Source organism: Podarcis gaigeae, assembly GCF_964106915.1.
Source record: "Podarcis gaigeae genome assembly, chromosome: 10".
Classification (NCBI taxonomy): Eukaryota; Metazoa; Chordata; class Lepidosauria; order Squamata; family Lacertidae; genus Podarcis; species Podarcis gaigeae.
This window is the reverse complement of record NC_139686.1, coordinates 24,321,038-24,337,250: the sequence shown is the minus strand read 5'-3', so window position 1 is coordinate 24,337,250 and position 16,213 is coordinate 24,321,038. Positions and strand designations below refer to the sequence as shown.

Here is a 16,213-nt window from a genome sequence, read left to right as displayed (position 1 = left end):
CCTTTTATAATTTTGTAAGTGAATTACTCACCAGTGGGTGGCACTTTCCATTTTGTTCTGAACAAGAGTTTATCAGTTCACATTCATATCCATTTCCTCGAAATCCCTCCTTACATTCACAATCATTCTGTATTGTAGGGGGAATATGAAATAAAATTATTCACTTGAACTGTTCAACTCCTATGCAACCTCTGTCAATAAAAGTTTAAAATGAAGCCATGCTAGGCTAGGCTCCTTTGGGTGGAAGGATGGGATATAAATTTAATAAATAACCTAACCTAACATAAAGTGCAATAGTATATGTTCAATAGATGATGCTTGGAGTCAACTCTGGGCATCACCTTTAAAATCCTAGACAGTTTAGAACCAGTGTACCTAAACAACCACCACATCCCCCGTGAACCTTCTGTGCACACAGGCAATCAGGGCAGCTCCTTGTCTCTGTTTGGCCACTGTCAGATGCCAGGTTGGTGTGTATGTGAGAATCAGGGCATAGTAACTCACCAATTCTGGAACATCCTTCCCCAAGATCCCCTTGATTTTTCAAATTATTTATTGTCAATGAATCTATGGGCTTGGTTGATTTATGGATTGTGTGTTTAAAAAACAGTTGATGGTTTAAGATTGCTTTTAACAATTTAACAAATCTGATGTTGAAGACAGGCTCAGTAAACAATTTGACAACCGGAAGCTTGGGGAATCAGAATGAAGAATAATAGCCATGAGTCATGGTTTTCAAACATCTCAGCTGCAAAACGTTTTGGAAGCTGAATGCTGAAAACCCAGAAGTATTTCTGTTTTCGAACATGCCTCAGAAGACAAACGGCTTCTGAGGCGTGTTTCTCAATTTTCCTCATTGAACTTGCTGGCAGCCCTTTGACCGTCGGTTTTGGAATGTTTCGGAAGTCAAATGGACTTCCAGAATGGATTACGTTTGAAAACCGAGATTCCACTGTAATAAAAATATCAGGGCCAACCCAGCCATTAGGCAGGGTAAGGCCTCTGCCTTAGGTAGCAGAAGCGCCTGAGGAAGCACCCTGCAGGTGCCCCACCCGCCCCACCACTTCCTCTAGTGCTGGAGAAGTGGCACCAACATTGGCCCCGATCTGGGGTGAGATCTGTGCAAGATCTCCCTCCAGATTGGTGCAATCTTGCCTGAAACTGGTGCCAATAGCGTCACTGCTTCTCCATCAGCACCAGATGCAGCAGGGGGCATGGTGGCAGCAGCAGAGTGAGTAGCGGAGGCAGCGGTGCTGACAGCAGTGGCAGGGTGGCATTGAATATATGCGCTAATGAACGAGCTACTAACTGCATGTCATTTGGACTGCATTATTACCGCAAAGGAAGTGAAAGCTGGACCATAAAGAAGGCTGATCGCCGAAGAATTGATGCTTTTGAATTATGGTGCTGGAGGAGACTCTTGAGAGTCCCATGGACTGCAAGAAGATCAAATGCATCCATTCTTAAGGAAATTAGCCCTGAGTGCTCACTGGAAGGACAGATCGTGAAGCTGAGGCTCCAATACTTTGGCTACCTCATGAGAAGAGAAGACTCCCTGGAAAAGACCCTGATGTTGGGAAAGATGGAGGGCACAAGGAGAAGGGGATGACAGAGGACGAGATGGTTGGACAGTGTTCTCGAAGCTACAAACATGAGTCTGAACAAACTGTGGGAGGCAGTGGAAGACAGAAGTGCCTGGGGTGCTCTGGTCCATGGGGCCATGAAGAGTCGGACACGACTAAACGACAACATTGCCGCAAAACTCAAGAACCAGTTTATTAACTATTGAGCTCATTGGCTGCCGTTGTTGTTGTTGCTACCACATAAAGAAAGATTACAGAAGATTCGCACAGTGCAGAAGTTAAGAGGCAGTTTTAACTCACCTGACCAGGACCTATATATAGGCAAGTAGCATTACTATGACACCCTCCAAAATTTGGCAACAGACAGTTGTTGATTTCTGAACAGTCTTTGCCATTTCCTGTCCATCCTGGCTGGCACACACACTCATGGGTCCCAGGGCCAGTCTTAACACATTCTGCCTGCAGGTATATGGAAAGGACATACCAGAGTTACAGCCTGTGCATTGTAATGTGGGAAGGACAGAGTTCAGGGGAAGACTCTGCGTGTTTATTTTAGTAATACAGACCAATGTGGATAGGTGAATATTTCACCCACAATTTCTGCAGCCTAAATCTAACTATTTCCGCAGTGATAAATGCAAAGACTTCATCAACATTTCACTTACGATTTAGCACAATTATTTTTAGAACATAATATGAAACCTGTTGGGTCAATGGACCAATGGACCAACCATTTTAACTGGGAAAGATATTTACTTACGAGAGATGTTCTTAATTTGGATAATTCAACTCAGAATTTAAATACGTTAAGAGAGGCCAAGGAATTTTGTACTTACATTAGCATTGCAGCTGTGTGGAATTAAATTAGCACAAGGATCTACTTCGTTGCAAATTATTCCATCTCCTTCGTATCCCGGCTTACAAATGCAGCTAAAATTTGCATCAAAGCATGTGAAATTAATAGTCATGACAGTTGTAAAACGAAGCCAAAATTATGTTTCTATCACAACGGGCAGCAGATCCGTATGACCACAGGCAGAGATCTTTCCTAACCCTAGAAACACTGGAAGCTGCCTTATATTGAGTCAGAGAAGTGATCCATCTAGCTCAGTATTGCCTACACTGACAGACAGTGGCTCCCTAATAATAATAATAATAATAATAATAATAATAATAATAATAATACCCTGCCCATCTGGCTGGGTTTCCCCAGCCACTTTGGCCAGCTTCCAACAGAATATTAAAAACATGATAAAACATCAAACATAAAAACTTCCCTAAACAAGGCTGACTTCAGATGTCTTCTAAAAGTCAGATACAGTGGTACCTCGGGTTAAGTACTTAATTCATTCCGGAGGTCCGTTCTTAACCCGAAACTGTTCTTAACCTGAAGGACCACTTTAGCTAATGGGGCCTCTTGCTGCTGCCGGGCCGCTGGAGAACGATTTCTGTTCTCATCCTGAAGCAAAGTTCTTAACCCGAGTTACTATTTCTGGGTTAGCGGAGTCTGTAACCTGAAGCGTATGTAACCTGAGGTACCACTGTAGTTGTTTATTTCCTTGACATCTGATGGGAGGGCGTTCCACAGGGAGGGTGCCACTACCGAGAAGGCCCTCTGCCTGGCTCCTTGTAACCTCACTTCTTGCAGTGAGAGAACTGCCAGAAGGCCCTCGGAGCTGGACCTCAGTGTCTGGGCTAAACAGTGGGGGTAGAGACGCTTCTTCGGGTATCTCTAAAGTTGCAGATTGGATATGCCAGGGATTGAACCAGGTACTGTCTGCATGCAAGGCTTTGCCACTGCTGCCGAAGATTCTTTAACTGCAGGTTCCAGTTGAATCCTAACCTGTCTGTATGTGTGAAGCACATGCTCTGTCACCAACGAAGGCCCTTGATCGATTCTCCAGTTAAAAATCTTAAGTAGCACAACTGGGAAGGGGCAGGTGGTATTCAAATTCGTTTTACTCTGAGCCTTTATAAAAATGAATTGGCAAACCAATTGGGACAGTGTCACGGGGCTGCCAGGGAATGCCCTGGAGCGAGGGAGGGGGAAGAACAGGAGCCTTTAGAAAAGACAGGAGAAGGGGAGGAGGACAAGCATGTGGAAGGAACTCAAGCGGTGAGGATGCTCCCTGATGCTAGAGAGCAGCAACACCACTCAACCAGTTCAGGGACAGAGAGAAATTCGATGCCCATTCCATCAGCACAGGACAGGAGGGGGTTAAAACATAGGGAACAAAGGAGGCGCTTGGGGCTTCTCAAGCTCCTGTGCTGGAGGAGGAGCCGAAAGCTCCCACCTCCTGGATCTGCTACCGAGGATTCGGATGCATGAAGCTATGTTCTGTACCTTCTATATACGTATGTAAATAAAGACTGTAAATATATCTCTGAGTGAGTGCAGGTATTCCTTGTGAAAGGCTTCCAGACCCATCACAGACAGTCGAGGCCAGGAAGATGTAGAAGGCACCACATTCACTCACATAGAGGATGACAGGTGGGGAGACGTGTGCCGACACATACTCCTTATAGTTCCCCGAGTAGTATAAAAATGATCAGCATAATGGGCCTACCTCATAGCACCATTGGTAAACTGGCAATCGGCATGTGCATGGCAGAACTGAAGAAAAGTCCCGCATGGAAACACCTGTGTGTCACATAATTTTCCAGCATATCCACTTTTGCATGAACCAGCAAGGCAGATCCCATCGCTGTCTATTTGGTTGTCACACTTACCATAAACACACATACATTCTGTGGAAGATTGGGGGAAATAAATGCCAATGAGAGGAATATATAGAGAGAGAGAGAGAAAGAGAGAGAGAGAGATAATCAGACCCATTTTAAAAAGGTAATATATGTGTTGTTGTTGCAAATAAAATCTCAGCTAGTCTTTCATTTTCCCATTTTTCTTTTTTTTAGCAATAAACAATGAAATAAAATTAGAAGAGACTGTTAGAATATTTTAACTGCCACAACCCCAGATGCCAGGAGTGACCAGGACACCAAGGCAGAGGCTACTGTGTTATCAGTTAAGAAGCTGGACTGGGTAGCTGGACCTGGCTCTGACGCTGGTGATCATGGGCAGTGATGGAGCAAAAATTAGATTGTGAACAGTTAAAGGTGAATCTACAAATCCACACTTTCTGAAGCCACATGCAAACTGAAACTCAGGTGCCCTTCAAAATTCACACTTCTTTGAATTTTGTGGTGGTTTTTCAGCCAAGTAATGTGTACAAAAATGCACATACTAAAGCGTGCATGAAATGCATATATAACAGATAAAAATGTATTATATTAAGGAAAATTGGTTTGCAAAAATGTGTACATTAGGCAAAATTGCATACAAAAAAATCGTTTAACAACAGAAAATCACACTAAAATGTTGATGAATTGTCATGAGAATCTTTTTTTTTTTTTTGACAACTGAATCTAAGATTGGAAAAATGAGAAACTGAGAGAAATGAAAATGACAGATCCATTCATCCCTATCTGTGAACTAGAGGCTGGCAGGCCAGAGCCCACTGAACAAGATCCCACAGCACCAGGCCCATAGAAACTGAGCCAGGCCCCTCACTGATGCTTTCCCCTGGGCACAAAGAACTAAGGACCTCCCAGTTCAGCTGCACAGGAAGCACACCAGGCAGGAGTTTATGGAACTCAGAAGTGCTTGTCTTTAGGTCAGAGGCTTTCTTTGCCCTGAAATTTGACTAAGGCTTAAAATATCCAGGGAAGAGAGAAACTGCGGTGCTTACTTTTGTCACAGTGTGGTCCATATTTGTTTGGGTTTGAACAGAACTGGCAGTATGATCCTTCAAATTTCCTATCACAAACACAAGTCCCATTCCCTTTCATGCCATCCATACACTGCAAAGTGGAACAAACGTATTTGAAATTATACATTGAAATTCACATGTAAATATATCAGAATGGTATTTCTGTTGGGGAAATGTGTATTACACCTTCCTACAAGATACCAGTTCCCTCTGTCATTTCCAGAGCCACTTTAAACACCCAGATGGAGTCCAAAGAGAAAAGTAATCTTTACTGATTAAAACTAAACAAAACAGTGTATCATTTGAGAAGAAAGGAACAGAGATGCTTTGTATTTCTCAGTTCATGCCTTACACATAGGAGGGAGACAGTCAACCAAACATACAGAGGAGAAACTCTCACAGGATTACACAGCCAATCAGAATACTTGCTACCTCAGCAAACATCATGCCATTATTCCTGGTTGGTAAGCAACACCTCTACCCATCTCCCACTTGGTTTTTTACTATACCACTAACAGAATTATTGCTTAATTTACAAACTGAATGTTCCCTGCTGTTTTACTTTCAATGCCTCTGACTATTTGTTAGTAAGAAGCAGACAGATGGGGTCTGACTAGGGGCAGACTGAGGTTGGTGGGGAAGTGCCCCATTAGCCCTCACTTTGTGATCCAACCCCTCACCCCATTAACCTGAGGTTTAAAAGCTAGACATTTTGAACAGTGGTCCAGGGTCCACAACATAGCCTATTCTATGATGCTAAGAATGTGAGCTTATTTACAGTCCTCAGCTTTTGATACATCAAGTGATATAAATTTACTTTGGTGCAAGATGCAGATGGTGAAGCATCTCTACTATGCATTCAGTTTTCCTTTGGGTGTTCAAGGAGGTGTGGGCATTTTTTTCATGCAACACCTCATGCCCTGCATGAAAACTGACCCTGTCATGAATCAAGCAGGTATGCTGAAAAACGGCAAAGTGAACGGACATCTCAACAAAAGCAAACAGTTTCATATGCCTATTTACTAGACTTCAACAAAGGAAATGGAGACTGGTTGACACTGAAAATATTTCTTTCTTTTACCTGTCCATTTCCTGAGCAGGGATTGGAAAAGCCACCAGGGCACTGATTGCAATCTGGGCCAAAGAATCCTTTGCAACACTTTGGCTCCTGCAAAATAAGTAAACATTTCCTCATGACAAAAGAAAAAGGAGCAGCATGCAAATTTGTTAAGAGCAGGCCCATGCAGATTGGGGGTGGGGTGAGCTGGGTACACTTGCCCCAGGCATTGGAGGGCTAAGCCAGCTGGGGGCCACCACCAGAGGCCTGCCAGATTCACACTGTCATGCCAAGAATGCTCCGTGTCTTCCAGCCACCCTGGGCTCCAGGCAAGCTTTGAACAGGCCTGGGCATTCATTAAGAGTACAAGAAGGTTGTAGCACTGTTTGTAATATCTGCTATGCCTTTCTTGTGCTGTGTTAGCTTTCTCTTACTGCATAGGAACACAGCCAGCTGCTGTGTCAGGCCAATGGTCCATCCAGTGGCGTAGCGTGGGTTGTCAGTACCCGGGGCAAGGCAAGTAATTTGTGCCCCCCCTAACTTGCGGATTTTAGCACTCGGGCAGAGAGCTGCGAGTGCGAGCGCCCCCCCCGATGTTGTGCCTGGTGCGGCCGGCCCACCCTGCACCCCCCACGCTACGCCACGGGGTCCATCAACCTCAGCCAACACTGACTGGCAGCAGCTCTCCAAGGTTTAAGACATCTGAAGACAGCCCTCTTTAGGGAAGCTTTTAATGTTTAATGCATTACGGTATTTTAATATTTTGTTGGAAGCCGCCCAGAGTGGCTGGGGAAGTATAAATGGGCAGGGTATAAATAAATTATTTATTATTATTATTATTATTATTATTATTATTATTATTATTATTATTATTATTATTATAAGATGGGGCCAGCCCTACCTGGAACTGTTGGGGATTGAACCTGGGACATTCTGCATGCAAGCCAGATGCCCTACAACTGAGCTACAGTCTTTGCTATGGTCCTCCCTAAAGCTTTTTGCCACTGCTCTTGGGTCTCCTTAATGGCTCCATAATGGTTCCTGGATCCGTGCTGCTGTTGTGATCACTAGACGCATTTGTGGAAATAGATACCGTATATACTCAGAATGTTTTTGTATGCATGATGTCTGGGGTTTTTTATGTGCTTTATTACCTAAGTCTTCAAGAAGCGAATACAAAAATAATGAAGATGTTCTATTAGTTGTGGCAAAAGTTCATGTAGACCACTGTTGTACAGTAGTAAGTAGTTGCTGGTGCTATCAGCAGTTTTATAGGAAGCTAACAGAAATGTAATTTGCATCTCTCACCCTTTTTGTTACATTGCAGTATTTAGCACACCCATATCTGAGAAAGCTCTGTTCGTGGTAAATGCATCGATTCCTTGTGAAAGCCTACAGTATTAAAAAAAAATCCACACATTAAAACAAACCACCCATAACTAACACTGTGCTCTATGGAAAGCAAACAATGATGTTAATTTTGCTGGAGAGCAGATTGCATTCATAATATGCTGCTTGTTTTTATTCTTTTTATAATAACACAAATGCTGTTAATACATTTTACCGAAATGCATGTAGAAGGAAATCTTTTGTCGTTTATAAATTTATTTGGTGATTGGACAGATAATAAGTTTACTTACAACAGGTTTTGAATTTTCTGGACAACTATTCCTGTGTAGTGCTGGGCATTTTCCACAGGTACCCTGAAACAAACGGAACAATTATAGTTTATGAAGGTACAGTTTTGCCTCACAAAGCAGAATTACCAGTAGGTTTTTATGTGAGTTCCTTTTTTCTGCATAATTTTTATTGTTTTTTAAATCATAACAAACAAAAAATACAGCAATTTACACCTTGTTGTCACAGATTTCTTTCTATAAGACTTCCTTCAGCTTCCCCTCAAATCATCCATACCCTAATTTAACAAATTCACACAAATCCTGGCTTATATTGACATTATTTTCTCTTTCCTTCTTTTTCTCTTTAGACAATATTCCAACCTTTTCACAGAGCTTTTTTAAACCCAATTATTACAAAGGGCTTCTGTGTTTGCAGAAAGGAATATGTAGGCCAATTAGCTCCCTCTGTTGGGCTGGCATGGACTGGGAATTAGGTGCTTTTCACAGAGCTTTTTTAAACCCAATTATCACAAAGGGCTTCTGTGTTTGCAGAAAGGAATATGTAGGCCAATTAGCTCCCTCTGTTGGGCTGGCATGGACTGGGAATTAGGTGCAAAGGAATTCTATACATCGGGGTAGCCAACATGGTGCCCTCCATATATTGCTGGACTACAACTCCCATCATCCCTCTCCATTGGCTATGCTGGCTGGGGCTGATGGGAGATGGAGTGCAACATCTGTTGACTAGCTCTGTTAGAGCAGTTATTGGATACTGCCTTTTACTGTTTTGTTATGAAGAGTCTTACCATCTTAATCTCAATTCTCTCTTCATCACATCTGTGTGGCAGAATTGGGATTACGGAAGGTGGTATGAGAACGCCAGAAAGTGTGTAAATTCGGCCATTTTTTGCAACAATGTCTGCATCTTCTATAGGTTCGCCATTTGCCAGGATTTGTCCCTGAATAAATAAGAGTTATTTATTTTGAAATTAGATGCCAGTACTTCAAAATGTTTTCACTGTATTATTTGACAATATCATGCATCCTTGCTTCTGTATTTGTTTACATTCTTCATAAGCAGGACCTCTTACAGCTGTTGTTGTTTTAATCCAACTAAACAGTTTCTTGCTATTTCTAAGCAGTTACATGAATAAGTAGAATAAAAAGAAGGCTTAATTTGCAAATCTGTGTGAAGGTTTAATCTAAGCTAGGACTCGGCAGTGCTCCAGTCCAGAATCCTTCCCCCCCCCCCGTGGGAATTTATCTCCCATACCAGGTATTATCAATAACACATTTTTGCCTATATTTTTTCATATATATTTAATTATCCTTGCAGTATGTCTAGAGAGAGTATGCTTATGATGAGCATTTCATGTGCAGACAAAGTGAGTTTCCTTAGTCAAAGCCACACCGAAGAACAATGTATCTATGGCCAAGGACAACTTCATGTTCAGATAACGAGTGGCCAAGTAGACTCCTCCTCTGGTTTAATGGCATTGCAAGGTCAAAAGAAAAGGCCCTATACTAGACCAATATTCTTACACTCCACTCACAGTCTTTCATAAATCCTTATACCATGGTACCTTTGTTAAGATCTTAATTCGTTCTGGAGGTCCATGCTTAACCTGAAACCGTTCTTAACCTGAGGTACCACTTTAGCTAATGGGGCCTCCCACTGCCGTCACACCGCTGCCGTTCGATTTCTGTTCTCATCCTGAGGTAAAGTTCTTAACCTGAGGTACTACTTCCGGGTTAGCGGAGTCTGTAACCTGAAGGGTCTGTAACCTGAAGTGTCTGTAATCCGAGATACTGTATCTCTCACAAATCTTCAAAGAATCTCCAACATCCAGTCCCATATATTTTTGTCTCAAAGAGCAGCCCCCCAAGGACGAAATTGCAGTATCACTATGAAGGAGAGGCACCTTTTCGTTCATATACCTCAAAGAGTCCCATATATAATTGTTTACATGTTAAGTGCTGACTGTAAGACCTCAAGGTGTCACATCGCTTTCAGAAATATTCCAGATTCAGTCTGTTGAAATAAGAACTGCTATTTGAGAACTCTGAGAGGAATAAATAGATGTGGAAATAATATCCCTGTAACAAATATGTTAATGTACATTTAGCAGCAGTGTGTACCTCAGAGTATTTGTGAGTATTGCTGCCACTGCTCCACATTAACAGTCAAGGGTTGTATTCATAACACAACGGCTAATTTCCACAAGGTATTAAACATTAAAGTGGTGATATCAGCAGGGTGTGTGGAAAATTTGCTTTGATCTTTCAGTTTTATGTAATGACAGTAAAATCTGTTTTGGCTCATACATGTACACCTACCACTTGATGGCTACAGTTATTAAGTGATGCGTTGCATGTGTAAATAAACCATCTGACATCAAACACCACAGACAGAACTTTCATATCATCTCACATTCTCTTAAACACAACCATTTTCAACAGAATCAGGCAAATGGGTTCAACTCGTGAGCTGAAGAAGCAATGTGAAAGGATGAGAGAACAGGTCTTGTTGCTAGAAGTACAATGGCGGAGATCATTCAGCAAGTGACTTGAGGGGTTACTTCTGTTATTGGTTTGAATGGCAGCAGACCCTGAACGGCTTGAGGTTTTGGTCAGCAGGGAGTTAGTTGTCAGTGTGGAAGACAGCAGAGATTTGACAGTTGGAAGCCTGAAATTTGACAATTGGAGGCTTTACTCTGGAAAGCAGGAGTTAGCTGTTGTTAACTGTGTGTTAAAAACTCCACTCCCTTCAGAATTCAGAAAACAAAATTTGACTGGATTAAACAGGAAAACAAAATGAATAAATAGGAACTGGCCTTTCTTGTACTTACACTATTGGTGACGTTAAAATAGATGAACTGTTGAGCCATAGTCTTGATGTGCCCTATTGAGATAAGGCTGGCTACCTCCAGCTATAGGGAAGAATAAATAATTCATTTTCCCCCCAAAGTCAAATATTACAATAGGAGTCTTTTTTAAAAAATTGAATAGAAACTAATAATAATAATAATAATAATAATAATAATAATAATAATAATTTATTATTTGTACCCCGCCCATCTGGCTGGGTTTCCCAGCCACTCTGGGCGGCTTCCATAGAAACCAAAAATACACTAAAATATCACAGATTAAAAACTTCCCTGAACAGGGCTGCCTTAAGATGTCTTCTGAATGTCAGGTAGTTATTTATCGCTTTGACATCTGATGGGAGGGCGTTCCACAGGGCGGGCACCACTACCGAGAAGGCCCTCTGCCTGGTTCCCTGTAACTTGGCCTCTCGAAGTGAGGGAACCGCCAGAATGCCCTCGGAGCTGGACCTCAGTGTTCGGGCAGAATGATGGGGGAGGAGACGCTCCTTCAGATATACTGGACCGAGGCCGTTTAGGGCTTTAAAGGTCAGCACCAACACTTTGAATTGTGCTCGGAAACGTACTGGGAGCCAATGTAGGTCTTTCAAGACCGGTGTTATATGGTCTCGGCGGCCGCTCCCAGTCACCAGTCTAGCTGCCGCATTCTGGATTAGTTGCAGTTTCCGGGTCACCTTCAAAGGTAGCCCCACGTAGAGCGCATTGCAGTAGTCCAAGCGGGAAATAACCAGAGCATGTACCACTCTGGCGAGACAGTCTGCAGGCAGATAGGGTCTCAGCCTACGTACCAGATGGAGCTGGTAAACAGCTGCCCTGGATACAGATTTGACCTGTGCCTTCATGGACAGCTGTGAGTCCAAAATGACTCCCAGGCTGCGCACCTGGTCCTTCAGGGGCACAGTTACCCCATTCAGGACCAGGGAATCCTCCACACCTGCCCGCCTCCTGTCCCCCAAAAACAGTACTTCTGTCTTGTCAGTATTCAACCTCAATTTGTTAGCTGCCATCCATCTTCCAACCGCTTCCAGACACTCACACAGGACCTTCACCGCCTTCACTGGTTCTGATTTAAAAGAGAGGTAGAGCTGGGTATCATCTGCATACTGATGAACACCCAGCCCAAACCTCCTGATGATCTCTCCCAGTGGCTGCATGTAAATGTTGAAAAGCATGGGGGAGAGGACAGAACCCTGAGGCACCCCACAAGTGAGAGCCCAGGGGTCTGAACACTCATCCCCCACCACCACTTTCTGAACACGGCCCAGGAGGAAGGAGCGGAACCACTGTATGACAGTGCCCCCAGCTCCCAGCCCCTCAAGACAGTCCAGAAGTATGTTATGGTCGATGGTATCAAACGCCGCTGAGAGATCTAGCAGAACTAGGAAACAGCTCTCACCTTTGTCCCTAGCCCGCCGGATATCATCAACCAGTGCGACCAAGGCAGTTTCAGTCCCATGATGAGGCCTGAATCCCGATTGGAAGGGATCCAAATGGTCCGCTTCTTCCAGGCGTGCCTGGAGTTGTTCAGCAACCACTCGCTCAATCACCTTGCCCAAGAATGGAAGGTTTGAGACTGGGCGATAAATGGCCATCGTGGCCGCATCTAAAGATGTTTTTTAAGAAGCGGTTTAATAACCGCCTCTTTCAGCGGGTCTGGGAAGGCTCCCTCACGGAGGGAAGCATTCACCACCCCACGAAGCCCATTGCCCAGTCCTTCCCGGCTAGCTTTTATAAGCCAGGATGGGCAAGGATCCAGGAGACAGGTGGTTGGCTTCACTCGCAAATAGTATTCAAAAAGGAGTCCATGAAAGTATAACGACACTTAAAGGGGTGTACTCACTAGTGCAAGACATTTTGGTGCCTGAAGTGAACCACAAAATGGTGCCAGCCCTCCCCAACGAGGAAGAATGGGTGAGTGAAGATCTAAATCAGGACCAAGGTGGGAAATAAAGATCTACATCGGGATCTGCCACCCCTGTGGATTCTGCCACCTGAGGCAATCACCTCACCTTGCTTCATGAGTGGGCCAGCCCTGCTCCAAATCATTATAGAACCCCCCCCCCACTTCTTTTGTGGGTACTGGGACATAAGGAGTTCAGTAAGTTATGAGAGGCATCGTAGATTTCAGTAGTGAGAAGTAACAAGTCTACCATAATAAGGTAATATCAAATCTAGCACAGACATCAATTGTACTAACCTGGGTGTGAGGAACAATGTGATACTGAACTAGCTCGCGAAGCTTTCGTGAACCCTGCACAAATAAAGAATGAGCCACATTTATCTGAACAAGCATCCTGCATGGGCATAGCCAGGGCTTTTGTTGGAGGGGGGCATAACCAACATGACTGGTCAGTTAGTTAAGTATTTCTATTGTTTTTATTGATGAAGGGGAGGGAGCAGCTGCCCCCTGCTCCCCTTGGCTACACCCATGGCATCATGCAAGATTTTCTTTTTCATGCCGACCAAAGAAGCAAAATCTGATTTGAGCTGTGAGAAGATGCAAAGCACAATGGCATTCTCAAGCCACTGGGCTTCTTTGCTCATTTGCTCTCCCCCTCTGACCCCAGTGGAGGTGCTGCATCTTCCAGAGAAGAGAAACAGCAGCCACTGTTCACTGGCTCAGTTTGGTCAGAGGCGGCTTTAGGGTGGTGTGACCCTTAAGGTCGCACAAGGCTGCAGGGGGCGCCAAAACAATATTCAAAAACGGAGACCACTAGGCCCAGGAGGGGACCAAATTTTAATGTCACACAGGGTGCCACTGAAATTTGAGAGCCCAGAGCGCACTGCCGGTTTGGTGCTGAGGTAGGTACATTTGCCTGGTGACCCCATAAAGCCTGGCATGGGATCCACTACAGAAATCCAAACCAGTAAGTATATTAGGCGAAGACCATTCACATAAGTAAAAGGGTAATTATGAAAAAAGGGGGGAAATGTATATTTTTGTCTGATATTTTGTGGCAAAACAAAGCAATTTCCCTCCTATGCTTAGGATTCTTCTGAAAATTAGCTTTTATTAAGACAACCTGGATGTCTGCTTTTAATCAAAGCATGATATTCAATAGGTGTTTCATGGCCTCAAGTCCTATTCACATCCTTACAGCTGTACTCATTACAACTAAATATAAGGTCTTCTATATAGCCATTGTGGTACCCCCCCCCATAAGTTGTTGAACTTCCCACCAGTTCGCACCATCCCTTACTATGCAATCCGAAGCTGCTTTGAGTTGGTGTCCAACAACATCTGGAGAGTATCGCATTGGCTATCCTTTTCCTGATTAAATCAACTTGTGGCAGACAAGCTATGCTAGTGGTAAGGAAAGATCCAGAAGCTGATTGAACAATGGAGTGCAAATAGCTAGTAATGCTGTGTATCATTCTGGATGGGGGATGTATACATTTTCTATATTCAAGCTGACCATTGGTTGTGTCCTAGTGGATACTGTTACTACACAAGAACGAATGCCCGTATGTGTTATTTAAAGACTTATACCTTACTTGACAACAGGTAGTCCAGTTCGCCATCTTTCAAGCTCTTCCAAGCATCGTTGGTTGGAATGAAAATTGTATTAGGTCCTGGATGTATATCTAACATTGGTCCCACAATGCTGTTCTATTTTAGAAAGAGAGAGCAGAAGGGAACAGCAGTTTATATGCATTTTTTTTTTTGCAAAAAGAACATCTGTAAATTTGTTTAAATCTGTTTTTTTGTTTGTCTTACCTCTAGTATGGATCTAAATCTGCTGTATCTCACTTTGCCCTGAAGCAATGCCATTATAGATCTCTAAGAAGACAGAAATAGAATCATCCTACTTTGAATATCTGAAGAAGTGTGCATGCACACGAAAGCTCATACCAAGAACTGACTTAAAGGTAAAGGTACCCCTGCCCGTACGGGCCAGTCTTGACAGACTCTGGGGTTGTGCGCCCATCTCACTCAAGAGGCCAGGGGCCAGCGCTGTCCGGAGACACTTCCGGGTCACGTGGCCAGCGTGACATCGCTGCTCTGGCGAGCCAGAGCCGCACACGGAAACGCCGTTTACCTTCCCGCTGGTAAGCGGTCCCTATTTATCTACTTGCACCCGGAGGTGCTTTCGAACTGCTAGGTTGGCAGGCGCTGGGACCGAGCAGCGGGAGCGCACCCCGCCGCAGGGATTCGAACCGCCGACCTTTCGATCGGCAAGTCCTAGGCGCTGAGGCTTTAACCCACAGCGCCACCTGCGTCCCACAAGAACTGACTTAGTTGGTCTTTAAGGTGCTACTGGAAGGAATTTTTTTTTGTTTTAACGGTAACTGAGTGCATCAATTATTATTGTATATGATGCAAATTATTATTTGTATTAAAAGGAATGTAGAGACTTTTGCAAGGCCAGTGGCGGATGTTGGCACCAAAAATTCCAGTGACACCAAAAGCCAGTGCCCCCCCCCCGCAACCTCTCGCTTTCCATTGGATGTCATATTTCCTGTGCCCCAGAAGCTCAGTGCCCGGTGCAATTGCACTGGTAACACTCGCCTAGATCTGCCTTTGGCATGGCTTTATATGAATGACACTGCACAAGAGGGCTCTGCAGGAAGGAGTGGTAGAGGATGTACTCTGCATGCATAAAGTTGCTAATTCATTCCCTGGCTTTTCCAGAGAGGTATGAAAAAGATGGGACGCAGGTGGCGCTGTGGGTTAAAGCCTCAGCGCCTAGGACTTGCCGATCGAAAGGTCAGCGGTTCGAATCCCTGCGGCGGGGTGCGCTCCCGCTGCTCGGTCCCAGCGCCTGCCAACCTAGCAGTTCGAAAGCACCTCCAGGTGCAAGTAGATAAATAGGGACCGCTTACCAGCGGGAAGGTAAACGGCGTTTCCGTGTGCGGCTCTGGCTCGCCAGATGCAGCTTTGTCACGCTGGCCACGTGACCCGGAAGTGTCTCCGGACAGCGCTGGCCCCTGGCCTCTTGAGTGAGATGGGCACACAACCCCAGAGTCTGTCAAGACTGGCCCGTACGGGCAGGGGTACCTTTACCTTTACCTTTATGAAAAAGATGCATGCCTGGGTGGAACACTAAATTGTGGTTAATCCAAAACAGAAACAAGACCTTACAATTTCCCCATGGCAACAACAGAGAACAGGAGAAGGGAGTGCCTAAGTCTTGAGGACTGCTGCTGCCGACCACATAATGCTGAACCGTAGTTTAGCATTAAGTTCAAGCTGGACAAGTATCCCTTAGTCTGACCTCACCAGAGGCCTAGTTTTATAGGGTTGTTTCAAAGTTTTAGGCATGAAAAAATCTCTCAGAGCATTTAAAGTACTATATAA

At 44.2% G+C, this 16,213-nt stretch overlaps 1 protein-coding gene across 1 annotated transcript in view; it reads right to left on the bottom strand.

The window, feature by feature from the left end:
- Positions 1 to 16,213, bottom strand: part of STAB2 (stabilin 2) — a 100,915-nt gene that overhangs the window by 65,286 nt on the left and 19,416 nt on the right. Inside the window, exons 14-26 of the mRNA XM_083699722.1 lie at positions 14,633 to 14,695; positions 14,405 to 14,524; positions 13,112 to 13,165; positions 10,879 to 10,959; positions 8,836 to 8,988; positions 8,051 to 8,113; positions 7,719 to 7,802; positions 6,435 to 6,521; positions 5,333 to 5,444; positions 4,151 to 4,331; positions 2,420 to 2,513; positions 1,884 to 2,042; positions 32 to 127 (exon numbers count right to left, since the gene is read on the bottom strand). Coding sequence (XP_083555848.1) covers positions 32 to 127; positions 1,884 to 2,042; positions 2,420 to 2,513; positions 4,151 to 4,331; positions 5,333 to 5,444; positions 6,435 to 6,521; positions 7,719 to 7,802; positions 8,051 to 8,113; positions 8,836 to 8,988; positions 10,879 to 10,959; positions 13,112 to 13,165; positions 14,405 to 14,524; positions 14,633 to 14,695 — 1,347 coding nt within the window. The remainder of the gene's footprint in view (positions 1 to 31; positions 128 to 1,883; positions 2,043 to 2,419; positions 2,514 to 4,150; positions 4,332 to 5,332; positions 5,445 to 6,434; positions 6,522 to 7,718; positions 7,803 to 8,050; positions 8,114 to 8,835; positions 8,989 to 10,878; positions 10,960 to 13,111; positions 13,166 to 14,404; positions 14,525 to 14,632; positions 14,696 to 16,213) is intronic.